Raw genomic sequence first — 14,196 nt, 5'->3', positions numbered from 1 at the left:
GCCATTCAGCTATTCACGGAGGCCCCGCCCATTTGATTGTGTTGAGGGTTATTACTGTTGTTGCCGTTGTTGCTGCTGCCGCCGCTGCTGCATGTTTGGTGTCTGAGCTAAAGATACCCGCATCGGTGTGAAAATAAAATGGAGTGCGTCTCAATTGTGTCTTGAAGTAGACGGAAACTCCTCCGCAACGCCACGGTCAATCGTATGCAGGGGTGTGTATACATACATATATGTGTACATACATACATACATTAAGTAGTATATCGTAAATGTCTGCGTGTTTCTTCTGCTCTATGGACTCGACCATGTTTGATTTTAAAGTCCGTTTCCCGATATCAGGAAGGCAGGCCGCACACACCAGATTGAAAGGAATTCGCATTCGTCCTTTTGTTCCCCAGCGTAAGTATGCGCCAACTGTGTCAACAGTGTTCTCGCAGTGCCCCATGCCCCACAGCTCGCAGCGTGACGTGTACGTATTGATAATAATCTGATTCCAAATGAATACAATTTATTGTGGCGATGGTTTGTGGCTGACAAGGTGCAGACGTTAAGTCCTGAGAGCCTTGAGATGTTCGGCTACTCTTTAATTGGTGTTTTAGATACTTCTAGGTACTCGTAGAAGTTGTACTCAAAATCTTGCTTTAATACAGTGAAATCCTTCAAAGGCCGGCATTATTTCGTTTCAGATTGCCAAGACTCGTCCTTTCCTGGGAGTTATGTATGTGCATATGTATGTATCTAATCATTCATTTAAGATTCACACGATTTTGTTCTTTTGTGGAAGTTTGAAGTTTACCACTATGAGAGGCTCCTTCTCTATGGGTTATATTGGAAAGCCTTATTGGAAAATTAATCATGAATTTCTGTTTTTTCTTAAAACGTTTTCTTCAAAACTTCCTCAAGGGGTTAGGAGTGACATTCATTTTAAATTTAATCCAATTAATTCGTTTAAATCATGATGTCTGTAAAGGATCTGATATGGACAGATGAAGACATTTTAGGAAAAATTTTCTGCCAACTCCCGTAAACGAAAAACTGCCCGTATCGGATTGGATTGAAATCAAATTAAAATATAAGGTGTTTTCGGTATTTTATAACAGTAAGCAGGATGATTCTACCAGGAGAGGCATCGCCCATGAAGTGTTACTTAAATAAATTTGGGAAGTGTCTTGGATGTTTGATTGATTCATGTTTGGGAAAACTTTCGTTGTGTAGCGTTAGATCTGATGGATAGTCCTTCTATGGAAAATGTAGTCGTTCTGAATTCTCCTTTGTACTATTCAGAATAGTAATCCTGGCTGCCGAAACTATTCAATTCTATGGATCAGCATAAGCCCTACGTAGAGTTTCTCGGTTTCTCAACTGAACAATACGTACGAATGAATATTCAATGCTTGTCCAATCGAAATTCTTGTTAGAAAAAACCAAAAACATTTAATTTTCAGTGAATGAAGTACAAAGACACGCGTACAGATTTATTTCCTTACGAATCATCCAATTAAATCTGACTCTAGGCAGTCTTCTCTTGCAGTGTTCGCGTTGTTTAACAACTCTGCAGCATGCTAGTCTTGGCGATGAAAAAGAGGCTGGTCACATAGGTAAGCGGGAATATGGGATCAGCGATTAAATAAAAATAACTGGAGGAAGATTGGAAAGTCACAGGGAAATTAAAACAATGCTTTTTCGAATTTAATTCAAATCGATAGAGTATCAGGGTGTGGTGATGTGTTTAAGGCGTTAGCCGCTTGGGATCGCGTGGGAACATGGAGGTCTTGCGAATGTTATCCAAGCCCAAGTACAGCATGACCACTCGCTCCATGCCAATGCCACCGCCGGCGTGCGGGGGGCAGCCATAGCGGAAGGACTCGATGTATGCCGCAATTTTGGTGGTATCTGAAACAAGAAAGATGAAGAATTGGTTTTCAACAGGAGCAGATAGGGAGCAGCTTCATTCAGAGATACTAACCGATACCATGGTGCTTGGCACGCTCGATTAAGTACTCCGGATCGTGTATACGTTGTGCCCCTGACAGGATCTCCTCGCCTCGCATGAACATGTCGTAGGAGTTGGAGTAAGTAGAGTTGCTGGGATCGGGCATCGTGTAGAAGGGGCGTATCGCCAGGGGGAACTTGTCCAAGATGTAGAAGTCAGTGTCGTACTTGGCCTTGACAAGACGACCCAGTAGCTTCTCATTTGGCGTCGACAAATCCTCCTCATCGCCCGTCTCCACGCCAGCCTCGCGCAACATAGCCACACCCTCGGAGAACTGCAGTATCAGTGGTGGCTCCAAGAACTTAAAGGCGTCCACCTTGTACTGCTGTCCCACTGACTCGATCTCACGGCTGTAATTGTCGCGCAATCCCTTGAAAATCGCCGTGAACGTGTTTCCAATTGTGTGGAGCACCTCGTGGTAGTGGTACTTGAAGGCCATCTCCAGATCAAGACCTACAAACTCTGTCAGATGCCTGTGCGTGTTCGAGTCCTCCGCACGGAACACGGCCCCCACGGTGTACACCTTGTCAAAGTCGGCGGCAATTGCCATTTGCTTGTAAAGCTGTGGCGACTGGGCGAGATAGGCAGAATCCTTGAAATAGCTGACGGTGAACACATTGGCTCCTCCTTCACTGGCTGCCGAAATGATTTTCGGCGTGTGGATCTCGGTGAAGCCCTGCTCGGTGAGAATATCACGGAACAGGCGGCAGACACCAGCCTCCAGGCGGAATATAGCCTGATTAGCCGGCGTTCTCAGATCCAGGACACGATTATCCAGTCTGGTGTCCTGATTGACGCGGATGTTGAGACCGTCATCATCGGCGTTCTCTGGACGCGAGGCATCCTCAATTTGCAAAGGCAGCTGAGCCTTGGCCTGGGAAATTACAAATATTTGTTCGACACACAGCTCCAGTGTTTGCTCCGTGCAAGATTCGATCTTGTTGGGCACTGAGACGGGCTTGGCCTGGATATCGATGATGCTCTCCTTGGGAATACTGCAAGAAGATGATTGGGATTAGAAATTAGTGATCATCCTCGAGCTATTTTATAGGACATACTTTCCCGCGAACTTCACCATCTGCTTGGAAATGATATCGCCCACAGCCAGTATGCACTGCACTGTACTGCTCTGCTGGCGCAGGATAAGGAAGCACTGTTTGCCCTTGGACCGCGAAGTATGGACGCGTCCTCGTACCCAGAGCAATCCCTTTTCCAAGTGGCTGCTCAGCTCGTGCACAGCCACGAAGTTACGCTCACTGCGTTTGTCCTTCGATTGAATCATCTCAGAGAGGCCGTAGCGGCCCAAGGCGCTGTCTTCGGCGCTGTCGCCAGCTGCATTGTTAGCGGCAATAGCTGTTGCCGTCTCCGCCTTCTGCTCGGCTTTCTGTGGAGATAAAGGTACAAGCATCAGAGCTGTTATCAACGCCAAACACTCACGCCACGTCCCCAGAATCACAAAATTACCTTGGCTGCCTTGGCCAGCTTCTTGGCTCCCTTCTTGGAGACCTGCTCCCCATTTGCCACGTTCTCCTTGTCTTCGACCATGTTGGAATGCACACAAATGGCTGTAAAATAAAACTTTATCGTTCAATACAATGCCACAAACAAACTCGTAAACCGCATAGATTCTGATAAGCAACAGGCGACTGGTGGAATGGCAAAAGCAGCGGGGGGGAGCGACGAGTTGCGTCACTATCTTTATAAATAGAACCTAGCGGATGAGATGTCCCATTTGCGAATTAAATGAAAGGGGCTTCCGGCTCTTTCTCAATGCAGGTCAGCAACCCGATCCCCACCTCCGCTTTCCATATGTCTGGAGATGGGCCCTTTGTTACAAGCGGCACGGCACGCACATAACCTAAACGTAAACGCTTGTCTTCGCTGGGACAATGGCTGCACTCGGTATGATTCACCGTCACTTATTGATTGTTCACATAGTTAAGACCTACCAGAAAATTCTCGCCCTTTTAATACAGAAACGAAAAGATTACACGAGCGTCGTGGACGATTGCAGCATGCGAGTCGGCCAAAAAATTCACTAAAATATACCAAACTGCATTGCTGGTATATTTTAGTGCTTTTTTCCGACTATCGATAGTTTCTATGCATTTGCAAGGTGTCGCAAGCCGATTCAGTTTATACTGACGTCATATTTTACAGATATCTATTACATAAAACCATATAAAAAAGTTTTCGGTGGTCGTCCGATATTTAGCTTTCTTTCTTTTCCCATCAAGTTTTTTATGTTTTCTTACTGCCTTCCTTAATTGAAAGTGTAGTGGAACAGTCGTTTTATCAGAATTTGCGCCACCTTTAATATTATACGTTTTTCCACCCTAATCGATAAGTCGATATTCGATAGCTCGCCTAGCACATCTCTAGGATAATTTCGTGAATAATCCATAAAAACAAAAAAAAAGTTTACTTGGTTAAAGCAGTTTTGTAAACAATCCAGAGGTAAATAAATTATCTTAAAGTGCTTAAATCAGTTCTTGGGGCTTGGCTTGTGGCAAGTAATTGCAATTCATGCTCCTTGTGGTGTTCCCTCCGGTATATTTGTGGATCTGTGGCTGAGTGAGTCACCGTTTTTCTGGCGGATACAAACAAACCGCTCGAGTATGTATTATTGATGTGTGTAGACTCCAGCTGCACCAATTTAAAAGCTACGACTAGAAAACAGTGTGTAGGTAAATTAATAAACGGCATTGCCTTTCAAGAGCACTCCCACGCTCACATAGCGTACACGTCACTTCTGCCACAACAAATCCATAAAGCGACCAGGAAGAGCCGAAATTAATTAATAATTGCATGCCACAGGATGGGGGTTTCAAAAAGAGCGGAACTTTTTCCCATTACTGTACTACATTTCATTGCTGCTAATTTAATTAGCCGAACGAACAAAGTGGCTGCGTTGTATCAGCACCTATTTTATGTTATCACTTTCCATTCCATCTCTGCTTGCAGGTAAATTCTCATCGAACTTAGTGCTACTCAGCGACCTCAACAATGCAAGGTGAGTGCCAAGGGGCAAGGCTTGACTAATCGAAAGTTTCTTGGGTCTACTTCACAGCAGCATCTATTAGAGATCTTTAGAGAGAAAGGCCGAGAGCAGAACCCACAGTGCAATGTCGTGGCAAAGTGTCCCTCAATATCCCCAGTACCAAGGTCTATTTTAATTGCAAATTTTTTATCTAAATTTATTGCTTTTTTGGGTTATTGCATGCTTCTGTTTTTGTAACCCGTCTCCTTGTCTCTTTGGAGGATTTCATCAAACCTGCTTCTATGGTGCAGTTTTTCCAGAACTACCCATAAAAAGTTGAATCATTGTAATGCCGTCTTTCCATTAAGAAGTTATATTTGTACTCCCTTATCATGGTTGAATGTGTTTACTCTAGAGAGTTGTTGGATGCTTGTTATCACTGTTCTCTCATTTTTTCGGTAAATACTTTGTGCAGCCCCTCCAAAGCGAATCATTCCGATTTCTCAGTTCTGGGTAGCGAATGCGAGGTTTTTTCCATCTTTTGGACCTGGCCTTGTGGAATGCTCTAGAAGAAAAGTTTGAAAGTTGTGAACGAAAAGAAAGCTAAGTTGAAATGTACTCAACAGATCCAAATCAGCAATACAATTACGGTGGCTATCCACCGCAAGGAGGCTACGGTGGCGGACCTCCGCAAGGCGGCTATCCGCCCTATGCCCAAGGAGGAGCTCAACCTTATCCACAGGGACCGTATGGCCAACCCTATGGACAAGGACCCCCACCAGGTGGCTATGCTCCGCAACCGGGATTCATTCAGCCACCACCTGCAGCAGGGGGCTACGGAGCCTACGATGATCCAGAGAGTCAGCCCAAGAACTTTTCCTTCGACGACCAGAGCATCCGTCGCGGATTCATACGCAAAGTTTATTTGATTCTAATGGTAAGTGGGGTGCAATAGCAGTTTCATTTAAGTTTATGTAAATTCTCAATTTGTTGTTCTTTTAGGGCCAACTGTTGGTTACTTTCGGAGCAGTTGCCTTGTTCGTCTTTCACCAGGGAACAAAAGACTTCGCTGCCAAGAACATGTGGCTCTTCTGGGTGGCTCTTGGCGTAATGCTGGTCACTATGCTGTGTATGGCCTGTTGCGATAGCGTACGCCGCCAGACACCGACAAATTTCATCTTCTTGGGATTATTTACAATAGCTCAGTCGTTCTTAATGGGAGTAACGGCCACTCGCTATGCCCCCAACGAGGTTTGTGCTCATTGAAACTAACGCTTTCACATACCAGCAGCCTGCTAATCGGTACTTTGATTTCAGGTTCTCTTGGCGGTGGGTATAACGGCGGCTGTTTGTCTAGCACTCACGCTCTTTGCAATGCAAACCAAATACGACTTCACGATGATGGGCGGCATTCTGATTGCCTGCATGGTGGTATTCTTGATCTTTGGCATTGTGGCCATGTTCATGAAGGGCAAAATCATCACGCTGGTCTACGCCTCGTTCGGAGCGCTTCTGTTCTCCGTCTACCTAATCTACGATACGCAGCTGATGATGGGCGGCGATCACAAGTACTCCATCAGTCCCGAGGAGTATATCTTCGCAGCCCTGAATCTCTATTTGGACATCATCAACATCTTCATGTACATTCTCACTATAATTGGAGCATCGCGCGACTAAGGATCCCGCGCGTAGACAATCGATTTATTTCCAAATATTCTTTACATTTTAACCGGCTCCAGCTTTAACCGGCTTACATATTGTTGTCGTCTAATCTCATTCGCCTCTAACCAGTTCTGACACTGAGAAACGAAACGGCGGCTATATTCAACTTAAAGATTACTCAAATATCTACTATAAATCTATATCTTTCCCTGTTGTGTTTGGCCAGTTTCCTTATATGTAGTTGGTAATATGTGTTTTAAGGTGAAGTGAATACAAAATTAACATTTTAATTTGCTTTTTGTTATGTAATTCGTATTTAAGCTGGTTTCCGACATGATTTTGAATGTCAAGAATTCCCCCTCAGCCTCTTCGGAGTATTATATAAATGCAGTTGCGAGGATAATTAAAAATACCAAATTGATATGCCATTCACATAAAAACAATAAATAGTCACGTATATACATGCATACATATACATATATACTATATTATATGCAACACGGCTTGCAATTGTTAAATACGTTTAACTTTGTAAAAACTACGGAATCCCGAACTATATTTGTAAATCTAATACCGAACGATGTAAACTCCGCAGCGACACTGAGTTTAAAGTCAACAATAAAGCGCGTCTATTTATTAAGGCTGGATTGTTCTGACTACAGAGAGCAGCCTTTGTAGGTCTTCTCCATGCCGATTTACCCTGGGGGCATTGCCACCGCCAGTGGCATTCAACATCATCAGTTTTCAGTCGACCAGCGTCGCTTGCGCACGGATTACACCAAAAGGCGAACTTTATCAATTAAAATACCTTTTCTTTATCATTTGTTAGTTAGTTGGCCTGACTTTCTTATCGCAGCCACACAACTGTGTGCGTGTGAGTTTTGGTGTCTTTCAAATTTGTGTGTGCAACCGGGTCACCGCCACCTGCGGCTCAGTAGTTCGTGTGTTTTCCACCGATATAGCCGCAATATACAAATAAAATGTATCACTACCAGCAAGGCAAGTACAGGATGTGATGGAAGCAGTGTCGATGGCGGCTAAGCCGAAAGAAGAGTTGTGGCGAGAAAGTGTTCCCGATAAGATAATCGTCGATTGCCAGAGCTCTCTCTCGCTCTCCCTCTGAGACCAACAATTGTATTGCAGGGGTTTATATGTGATTCACCTATTATTGAACATTTGTTGGGCCACAATATATAAATTACTCAACAGCACACACATGTGTGTACATTATCTGTTATCTGCATCTACTGTGCGTCGGCGATGTGTTCGTGTGCGTGTATGGGAGAGTCGATTTGATAAGAAACATGGCTAATCTGCAAATAGTCGGCCATATGGGATACTTTCTGGTAGGGCAAATGGGTTAGACCATCGTCACCTCCAAGCGGAAGAGCTCACACGACACGTAACTATAGCGGCACAGAGAGCGAGCGCATATATTGCATACTATCTATAACAATCCAGCCATGAGCAACCACTTTCAATACGGTTAGTCATCGATGAATTAATACCCAATTCCTTTGAACCTGTCTACATCCATAGGCGATGAAACTGGCGCCTACACAGATGCGGAGGCCGACAAGAACTTCGATTTTGATGACCAGAGCATCAGGAAGGGCTTCATTAGGAAGGTCTACCTCATTCTGATGGTGAGTGAAACATCACTTAATCACGGGATATCTCTAAATCTCACTTATGATGTATCTGACATCCTAGGTACAACTGCTGATTACTTTTGGTTTTGTCAGCGTGTTCACCTTCTCAAAGGGCACACAGGAATGGGTCCAGAAGAACCCATACCTCGTTTGGATCGCCCTGGTGAGTGGCTTCCTTTTACAGGATAGCATGGATATAAAATCTCTATTTTTTGCAGGTCGTTCTCATTGTGACTATGATCTCCATGGCCTGCTGCGAGAGCGTTCGTCGGAAAACGCCACTCAACTTTATATTCCTGTTCCTGTTCACAATCGCCGAGTCCTTCCTGCTGGGAATGGTGGCCGGCCAGTACGAGGCCAATGAGGTGCTGATGGCCGTGGGAATCACGGCAGCCGTGTCCTTGGGACTCACCATCTTCGCATTGCAAACCAAGTGGGACTTCACGATGTGCGGCGGAGTGCTAGTCGCCTGCCTGGTGGTCTTCATCATCTTTGGCATTATTGCCATCTTCATACCAGGCCAGGTGATCGGTCTAGTGTACGCCTCGCTGGGTGCCCTGCTCTTCTCCGTGTATCTGGTATACGACACGCAGCTGATGCTGGGCGGCAACCACAAGTACTCCATCAGTCCCGAGGAGTACATCTTCGCGGCCCTCAACCTCTACTTGGACATTGTCAACATCTTTATGTACATACTGACCATCATCGGATTGGCCCGCAGCTAGACGCCTCAGTGACCGTGTGTGCGGCAGTTCCCATACAAGTTCTAGAAATATGTAATTTAATTTTATGTACGCTATACGAAGAAATACAGATTTGACTATTAGCCCACCAGGTCCGAGTGCTCACTTTGGTTGGGTATTGCAGTGTGGATCGGTGCATCTGTGGCTCTGCTGCATCCACAAATCTCGAACCTTGCCCACGCCGCGGTGTCCAATTAATTAAAACAGATGAAAGGCCGTAATGTAATTATGTTCAATCAGCCCCTGCGGCGATTGCAGCGCGCCAATTCCTGGCGTGGAAGTGGACAAGGCCCCCAGCATCAGCTCTTTAGTTGTGCGCGCGCTTGGCTCGGATGCAGACGACATGGATTTCGATGAGGTACTTAAGGAGGTGGGATCTTTCGGCCTCTACCAGAAGGTCATCATATGCTCGGTGTTACTGCCGGCTGCTCTGCCCTGTGCCTTTCACGCCTACAGGTGAACGTGGCTGGATTCATTCTTCCATCCTTATAATCCTGTGTGCCATCCTTGCAGCCAGCTATTCATCGCGGCCACTCCACAGCACTGGTGTCGAGTGCCAGAGCTGGAGCCATGGACCCAGGACTATGTGCAGTTGGTGAAGAACCTGAGCATCCCGAGGAACCGTCATGGCGCCTACGCCGAGTGCTCCATGTATGCCCGCAACTACAGCGACATTGTCCGGTATCTGGAGTACCGACCGCCCATCGATCTGATCAGGCAAGAGGCTGAGAATCTGCTGAAGCTGCAGCCGGAGACAGCGCGGATAGTGCCCTGCCAGCATGGCTGGCACTACGACAAGTCCATTTACTCCAGCACAGTGGTCCAAGAGGTAGGTAAAACGATCTCAATCAGCTCCTCTCTGACTCCAGACTTTCTCCCTCCGATCGCAGTGGAGTTTGGTTTGCGACAGAAGCTACCTGGTGACCCTAGCACTGGTCATCTTCGGTGTGGGCGGACTGCTGGGGAACTACGTCTTTGGCTATCTGGTGGATATGTGGGGCCGGCGACCGTCCTTCTACGCCTACCTGCTGCTGGAGATTGCGGCATGTGCGGCAAGTGCCTTTGCCTGGAACTTCCCCGTCTGGCTGGGGCTCCGCTTCGTGGTGGGGCTGACAGTGCCGGCCATACTGGCGAGTCCCTACGTCCTGGCCATTGAACTGGTGGGCCCCGATCGCCGCGTCTTTTGCACAATCGTCTCGAACATTGCCTACTCGTTGGGACTGGTCATACTGGCCGGCGTTATATACATTGTGCGTGACTGGCGGGAGCTCAGTCTGGCTGTGTCCATGCCCCTGCTGATGCTGTTCTCCTGCTTCTTTTTGCTGCCCGAGTCTCCTCGCTGGCTGATGGCAGTGGGGCAGACGAAGCGGGCAACAAAGATCCTCAAAGTAATTGCACGCGTGAATGGAGTACGCATCACCAGGGACTTTGTGGAGCGGTTGCAGCATCGACTCGTGACAACGCAGGCCGTGGAGTCGTCGGCCTCCACGCACTATGGTATCTTGGATCTGTTCCGGGGCACTAACATGCGCCGCAAAACCCTGATTATCACCCTTATCTGGTTCGCCAACACCAGCGTGTATGTCGGCTTGAGCTACTACGCTCCTGCCTTGGGCGGCGACGAGATATGGAACTTCTTCTTGGCCGGGGCCGTGGAGCTGCCCACGTATCTGCTTCTATGGCCAGGACTCAGCTACTTTGGACGGCGCTGGATCCTCTTCATATCGATGCTCGTGGGCGGAGTGGCCTGCGTGGCCACGTTCCTATTTCCGAAGATCACGTTGCTGCTGTACTGCGTCGGAAAGATGGGCATCAGCTCGTCCTTTGTGGTGCTGCCGCTGTTGGCCTCCGAGCTGTATCCTACGGTGGTGCGGGGCCTGGGCATGAGTTTCAGCTCCGTGGTGGCTATGATCGGGCCTATTGTCATTCCCATTATTAATCACATGGTGAGTGTCCATTAGCCTTTCCAGATCCCGATCGGTTACCTTAGCATTTGTCTCGTTGCAGGGCCAGCAAATGCTGGCTTTGCCGCTGATTGTGATGGGAGCGCTGCTAATTGTTGGCGGATTCGCCAGCCTACTGCTGCCAGAGACGCGGAATAGGAATCTTCCCCAGACCCTGGAGGAGGGCGAGGCGGTGCCGCTCAGTATTCTGCTTTGCTGCTGTGTGGAGAGCGGAAACAAGAAGAGTCGCCCCGAAAATCGTCGCAGGGTGATTCCCGAGGTCGGTGCGGCAGTTTATCATCGCGTGGAGAGTCCCAGCTCTGGTCCTGCCACCTGCAAGGTTGTCTGCAGTATATGCAAGAAGGAAATGCGAACATTGTAATTGGTTCAAACTTTCAAAAATGATTGAAATTAGATCGTATCGTATTTTAAAATATTGTTTTGTTGTTTGGGCGGGAAAAAAAGATAGCCAGCTGGCAGCACTGTCGCCTTTCTTGCAAGGAAGCTGCCACTTAGTTCCATATCTACAGTAAAGGCAAAAATATTGGGTCAGGTCGCCGAAAGAAGATACGTTTATTGTTTGTTGCAGCCCAAATTAACACTAATTCTTCAATTAAACTATGTACAATTTTGCAACTTGATGTTTATGTACTTGCAATTATACATGTGCATTAACCTTTGCCCTATACATATGTTTTACTGGCGCAACTGATAAGAAAAGCACCCAACCGCAAATTGTAGCCTAGAAGGTTCAAGCCTATCAGCACACCGCAATCCGCGAATCGCAACATTTTAAACCATTTACAATTTGAGTTGGCCGTGACTCATGACAGAAATTTAAAACAAATCGCACCCATACTGCCAGGAACGCATGCCTAACACACACAGAACTGATGCATACAGGCAAACGTTGGGTTTTCGCTCTTTAGCTTTTGCATTTTGCCGCATATTTATGTTATTACGAGAACTCTTGCCAGGCAAAACCATTATTTAACTAATGAAACGCGCTAAAGTTCAGTTCTTGGGCCCAAAAACAGCTGCCGATTGCTTTCAAAGCCCGAATCTCAATGTCAACAAGTTTTGACTGCCGCGTGCTTTTTGCTACCCCCCTCGTCCAAAAGGCGTTGTCAGGCATACACACACATGCGCGCACACCAACGCAGATTATGCAAGAAAAAAAAATTAGAAACGCCAGAAATAAAATGTCCAGAAATATAAATGTTTTCTTTCCAGTTCTTTTAATGTATGTATGATGGTCTAAAAAATACGTTTACAAATTAGAAAAATGTTTTCAACAATTTTGGTTCAAGTTCGATTTAGCTTTGATAGGGACTCTCTTGTTTACATGAGTTTTTGAAGCCGGGGGGATACATCATCATTGGGTTGGGATTTGAATATAGAACAGAGCAGGTTAAGTATGAGCTAATGCTATAAATAAGTATATATTCATCCTTCTACTATCTGTCTCTCCATCAACCTGGCAATGACTTCTTCTGGAGTGTCTGTGTTGTCCCCTAAAATCAGTTTTCAAAATTCAATACCTCCTAAAAACCGTATAAACTGTATGTGTGTTTTTGTGGGGGAGGCGGAAACAATACGAGACGGCGGCGTTGCGGATGTGTGTGTTTTGTTTTTCGTATAGAGGGAAACGTGCTTTAATCGCATTGGAAAATACATTTTACCGTTGTACAATTCGTCGTTTCCAGCTACACTAAGAGTAGTTCTAAGATTGAAAGTTCCCTTATTATATTAGATATAATTATTATATTTAACGTGTTGTGTTTAGCGCTCGCTTGGATGCCGTTTTATTTGTGTTTAGTTTAGTGTATCATGACCCCCGAAATAGAAAAAGGAACCGGGCGGGCGGCGCATCCAGTGACAAACCACATGCCATCTGTCCTACTCCCATCCCACACAGCTATCCAGACGGGAGAAGAGGATCCGCTTGACGGTGTGTTCTGTATGCCAGCCGCTAGCCCCTTCTTTCCTTCTGTCGTCGTATGTTTTGTATGTGTGTTGTTTCTTGTTTAAAGTGTATGTGTGTGTATCTACGCCTCAACATCGTTGACTTATTAGGCCGAGGCCGCCACTTCACCAGCCTTCTCGTCAGCCTTGGCAGCGGCAATAGCCACCTCCTCGAAGTTCTCGACCAGATCGGGCACATCATCGTCACCGGCATCCGCTCCAGCAGCGCCGGCAGCACCACCGGCGGCGCTCTTGTTGGCGATTTCCGTGGCCAGCTTCTTCAACTGATTGATGTCCTGGGGTCCCAGTTGTGTGAGGATGCCAGGCACCATCTCGGTGATCGTCTTGTTCTCACCGTGTCCAGTGATGGCGAACGTGTTGGTTGGCAGCGAAGCCTGCGCCTTGGGGTTGTTGAAGTGGATGACGGTGCCATCATTCTTGATGATGTTCACCTCCTCAATGCCGGGAATGGTATTCACCGACAACTTCTTCAGCGACGACTGCAACTTCTTGTCGTCGGTTGCGGGGGTGGAGTGCACAATCTTCTTCTTGCGACGGGGGGTGCCCTTGCCGCCAATGCGCACCTGCGCTTGCAACTTCTTAAGCTTCTCCGGATTCATCTACACACACGAAAAGTTCAAGGTTTACAGATTAGTCCACGCTATTTTTAACGCCGATTCCAGTTCACTCAGATATTTACATTGCTTTTTACTAAAATTTACACAGAGCTATGCCCGAAAACACGTGCGCCCAGTGGATGTCAAAGTCAAAAGAAAATCGCCATGATAAAAACTAGAGCTGGAGAGACATCGATGTAATCGATGTTTTTTCTCAAATATCGATGTTTGAGTAGATTTACACTAGAAGAATCTCAAAATATTATTAATATGTTTGACGTAATGATTAGTTTAAAGTATTTGCTTGAAGGATTATTTTTTCTCCTTTTCCCTCAGTCATAGGCAGTACGAGCAAACGTAACTGAGACTCAATAACTCAACCTACTGTAAAAGGGGGATTTATAATTCATTAATTTCATGTTTTAGTGTTAACAATAATTCAAAAGTTTTTTTAACCTGGATACTTGTTATAAAATAGAAAATATATACAAAATTTGAAAAACATCGATGTTTCATCGATTTGCCTCAAAACATCGACGTTTCTCCACCTCTATGGCAAGGCATATACGCGGTCTTCCAGAAATATACCGAAATATTTCGACTCATTTAAAAAATATACCAATGACAAAAACGAACTTAGC

General features: G+C 46.1%; 5 protein-coding genes and 1 long non-coding RNA gene across 12 annotated transcripts; 4 read left to right on the top strand and 2 right to left on the bottom strand.

Annotated features, from left to right (window-relative positions):
- The first annotated feature begins 39 nt into the window (after positions 1-39).
- Positions 40-1,726, top strand: LOC117183777 (uncharacterized). Its single transcript, XR_004468943.1, has 2 exons — positions 40-399; positions 687-1,726. It is a non-coding gene; the product is annotated as an uncharacterized lncRNA (long non-coding RNA).
- On the bottom strand, positions 1,664-4,073 carry AspRS (aspartyl-tRNA synthetase). 2 transcript variants are annotated; one of them, XM_015185000.2, is made up of 5 exons: positions 3,943-4,073; positions 3,458-3,558; positions 3,052-3,377; positions 1,967-2,988; positions 1,664-1,893 (listed from the first exon to the last, which is right to left on the bottom strand). In XM_015185000.2, the coding sequence occupies exons 2-5, from the start codon at positions 3,536-3,538 to the stop codon at positions 1,730-1,732; spliced, it is 1,593 nt and encodes a 530-aa protein (XP_015040486.1). In that variant the 5' UTR covers positions 3,539-3,558; positions 3,943-4,073; the 3' UTR covers positions 1,664-1,729. The 2 variants fall into 2 exon arrangements, with proteins under 2 accessions (XP_015040486.1, XP_001361642.2); XM_001361605.5 differs by having other exon boundaries at positions 3,790-4,011.
- Positions 4,074-4,322: 249 nt separating this feature from the next.
- On the top strand, positions 4,323-7,155 carry Nmda1 (N-methyl-D-aspartate receptor-associated protein). Of its 4 annotated transcripts, none has more exons than XM_004444364.3 (5): positions 4,323-4,450; positions 4,958-5,006; positions 5,600-5,910; positions 5,976-6,224; positions 6,291-6,650. In XM_004444364.3, the coding sequence occupies exons 2-5, from the start codon at positions 5,000-5,002 to the stop codon at positions 6,648-6,650; spliced, it is 927 nt and encodes a 308-aa protein (XP_004444421.1). In that variant the 5' UTR covers positions 4,323-4,450; positions 4,958-4,999. The 4 variants fall into 4 exon arrangements, with proteins under 4 accessions (XP_004444421.1, XP_001361641.2, XP_004444420.2 ...); XM_001361604.4 differs by lacking the exon at positions 4,958-5,006 and adding an exon at positions 5,067-5,158 and having other exon boundaries at positions 4,329-4,450; XM_004444363.3 differs by lacking the exon at positions 4,958-5,006 and adding an exon at positions 5,064-5,158 and having other exon boundaries at positions 4,334-4,450.
- A 258-nt stretch (positions 7,156-7,413) lies between these two features.
- Positions 7,414-9,118, top strand: Lfg (Glutamate NMDA receptor-associated protein 1 lifeguard). 3 transcript variants are annotated; one of them, XM_015184999.2, is made up of 4 exons: positions 7,414-7,634; positions 8,175-8,281; positions 8,349-8,450; positions 8,506-9,118. In XM_015184999.2, the coding sequence occupies exons 1-4, from the start codon at positions 7,616-7,618 to the stop codon at positions 9,010-9,012; spliced, it is 735 nt and encodes a 244-aa protein (XP_015040485.1). In that variant the 5' UTR covers positions 7,414-7,615; the 3' UTR covers positions 9,013-9,118. The 3 variants fall into 3 exon arrangements, with proteins under 3 accessions (XP_015040485.1, XP_004444419.1, XP_001361640.1); XM_004444362.3 differs by having other exon boundaries at positions 7,414-8,120; positions 8,199-8,281; XM_001361603.3 differs by having other exon boundaries at positions 7,414-8,120.
- Positions 9,119-9,261: 143 nt separating this feature from the next.
- On the top strand, positions 9,262-12,377 carry Balat (Beta-alanine transporter). Its single transcript, XM_001361602.4, has 4 exons — positions 9,262-9,486; positions 9,544-9,859; positions 9,921-10,976; positions 11,038-12,377. Exons 1-4 carry the CDS (start codon positions 9,374-9,376, stop codon positions 11,353-11,355), a joined length of 1,803 nt encoding a protein of 600 aa, XP_001361639.2. The 5' UTR covers positions 9,262-9,373; the 3' UTR covers positions 11,356-12,377.
- A 217-nt stretch (positions 12,378-12,594) lies between these two features.
- bic (bicaudal) lies at positions 12,595-13,797 on the bottom strand. Its single transcript, XM_001361601.5, has 2 exons — positions 13,639-13,797; positions 12,595-13,558 (listed from the first exon to the last, which is right to left on the bottom strand). The coding sequence occupies exon 2, from the start codon at positions 13,556-13,558 to the stop codon at positions 13,046-13,048; it is 513 nt and encodes a 170-aa protein (XP_001361638.1). The 5' UTR covers positions 13,639-13,797; the 3' UTR covers positions 12,595-13,045.
- Between the last annotated feature and the right edge of the window lie 399 nt (positions 13,798-14,196).

The sequence above is a fragment of the Drosophila pseudoobscura genome, chromosome 3 (genome assembly GCF_009870125.1).
Source record: "Drosophila pseudoobscura strain MV-25-SWS-2005 chromosome 3, UCI_Dpse_MV25, whole genome shotgun sequence".
Taxonomy (NCBI): domain Eukaryota; kingdom Metazoa; phylum Arthropoda; class Insecta; order Diptera; family Drosophilidae; genus Drosophila; species Drosophila pseudoobscura.
This window is presented reverse-complemented; position numbering and strand designations above follow the sequence as displayed.

Coding starts and splice junctions, on each gene's coding strand:
- Nmda1 (XM_033379046.1), top strand. CDS start 5,119: ATGTCGTGGCAAAGTGTCCCTCAATATCCCCAGTACCAAG. Junction 5,159..5,599: donor TCAATATCCCCAGTACCAAG/GTCTATTTTAAT, acceptor TGTACTCAACAG/ATCCAAATCAGCAATACAAT. Junction 6,225..6,290: donor CTCGCTATGCCCCCAACGAG/GTTTGTGCTCAT, acceptor CTTTGATTTCAG/GTTCTCTTGGCGGTGGGTAT.
- Balat (XM_001361602.4), top strand. CDS start 9,374: ATGGATTTCGATGAGGTACTTAAGGAGGTGGGATCTTTCGGCCTCTAC. Junction 9,487..9,543: donor TGTGCCTTTCACGCCTACAG/GTGAACGTGGCT, acceptor CCATCCTTGCAG/CCAGCTATTCATCGCGGCCA. Junction 9,860..9,920: donor CCAGCACAGTGGTCCAAGAG/GTAGGTAAAACG, acceptor CTCCGATCGCAG/TGGAGTTTGGTTTGCGACAG.
- Lfg (XM_001361603.3), top strand. CDS start 8,099: ATGAGCAACCACTTTCAATACG. Junction 8,121..8,174: donor GAGCAACCACTTTCAATACG/GTTAGTCATCGA, acceptor CTACATCCATAG/GCGATGAAACTGGCGCCTAC. Junction 8,451..8,505: donor ACCTCGTTTGGATCGCCCTG/GTGAGTGGCTTC, acceptor TATTTTTTGCAG/GTCGTTCTCATTGTGACTAT.
- bic (XM_001361601.5), bottom strand. CDS start 13,558: ATGAATCCGGAGAAGCTTAAGAAGTTGCAAGCGCAGGTGCGCATTGGC.
- AspRS (XM_001361605.5), bottom strand. Junction 3,378..3,457: donor AGCTGGCCAAGGCAGCCAAG/GTAATTTTGTGA, acceptor TTATCTCCACAG/AAAGCCGAGCAGAAGGCGGA. Junction 1,894..1,966: donor TGCCAAGCACCATGGTATCG/GTTAGTATCTCT, acceptor TTCTTGTTTCAG/ATACCACCAAAATTGCGGCA.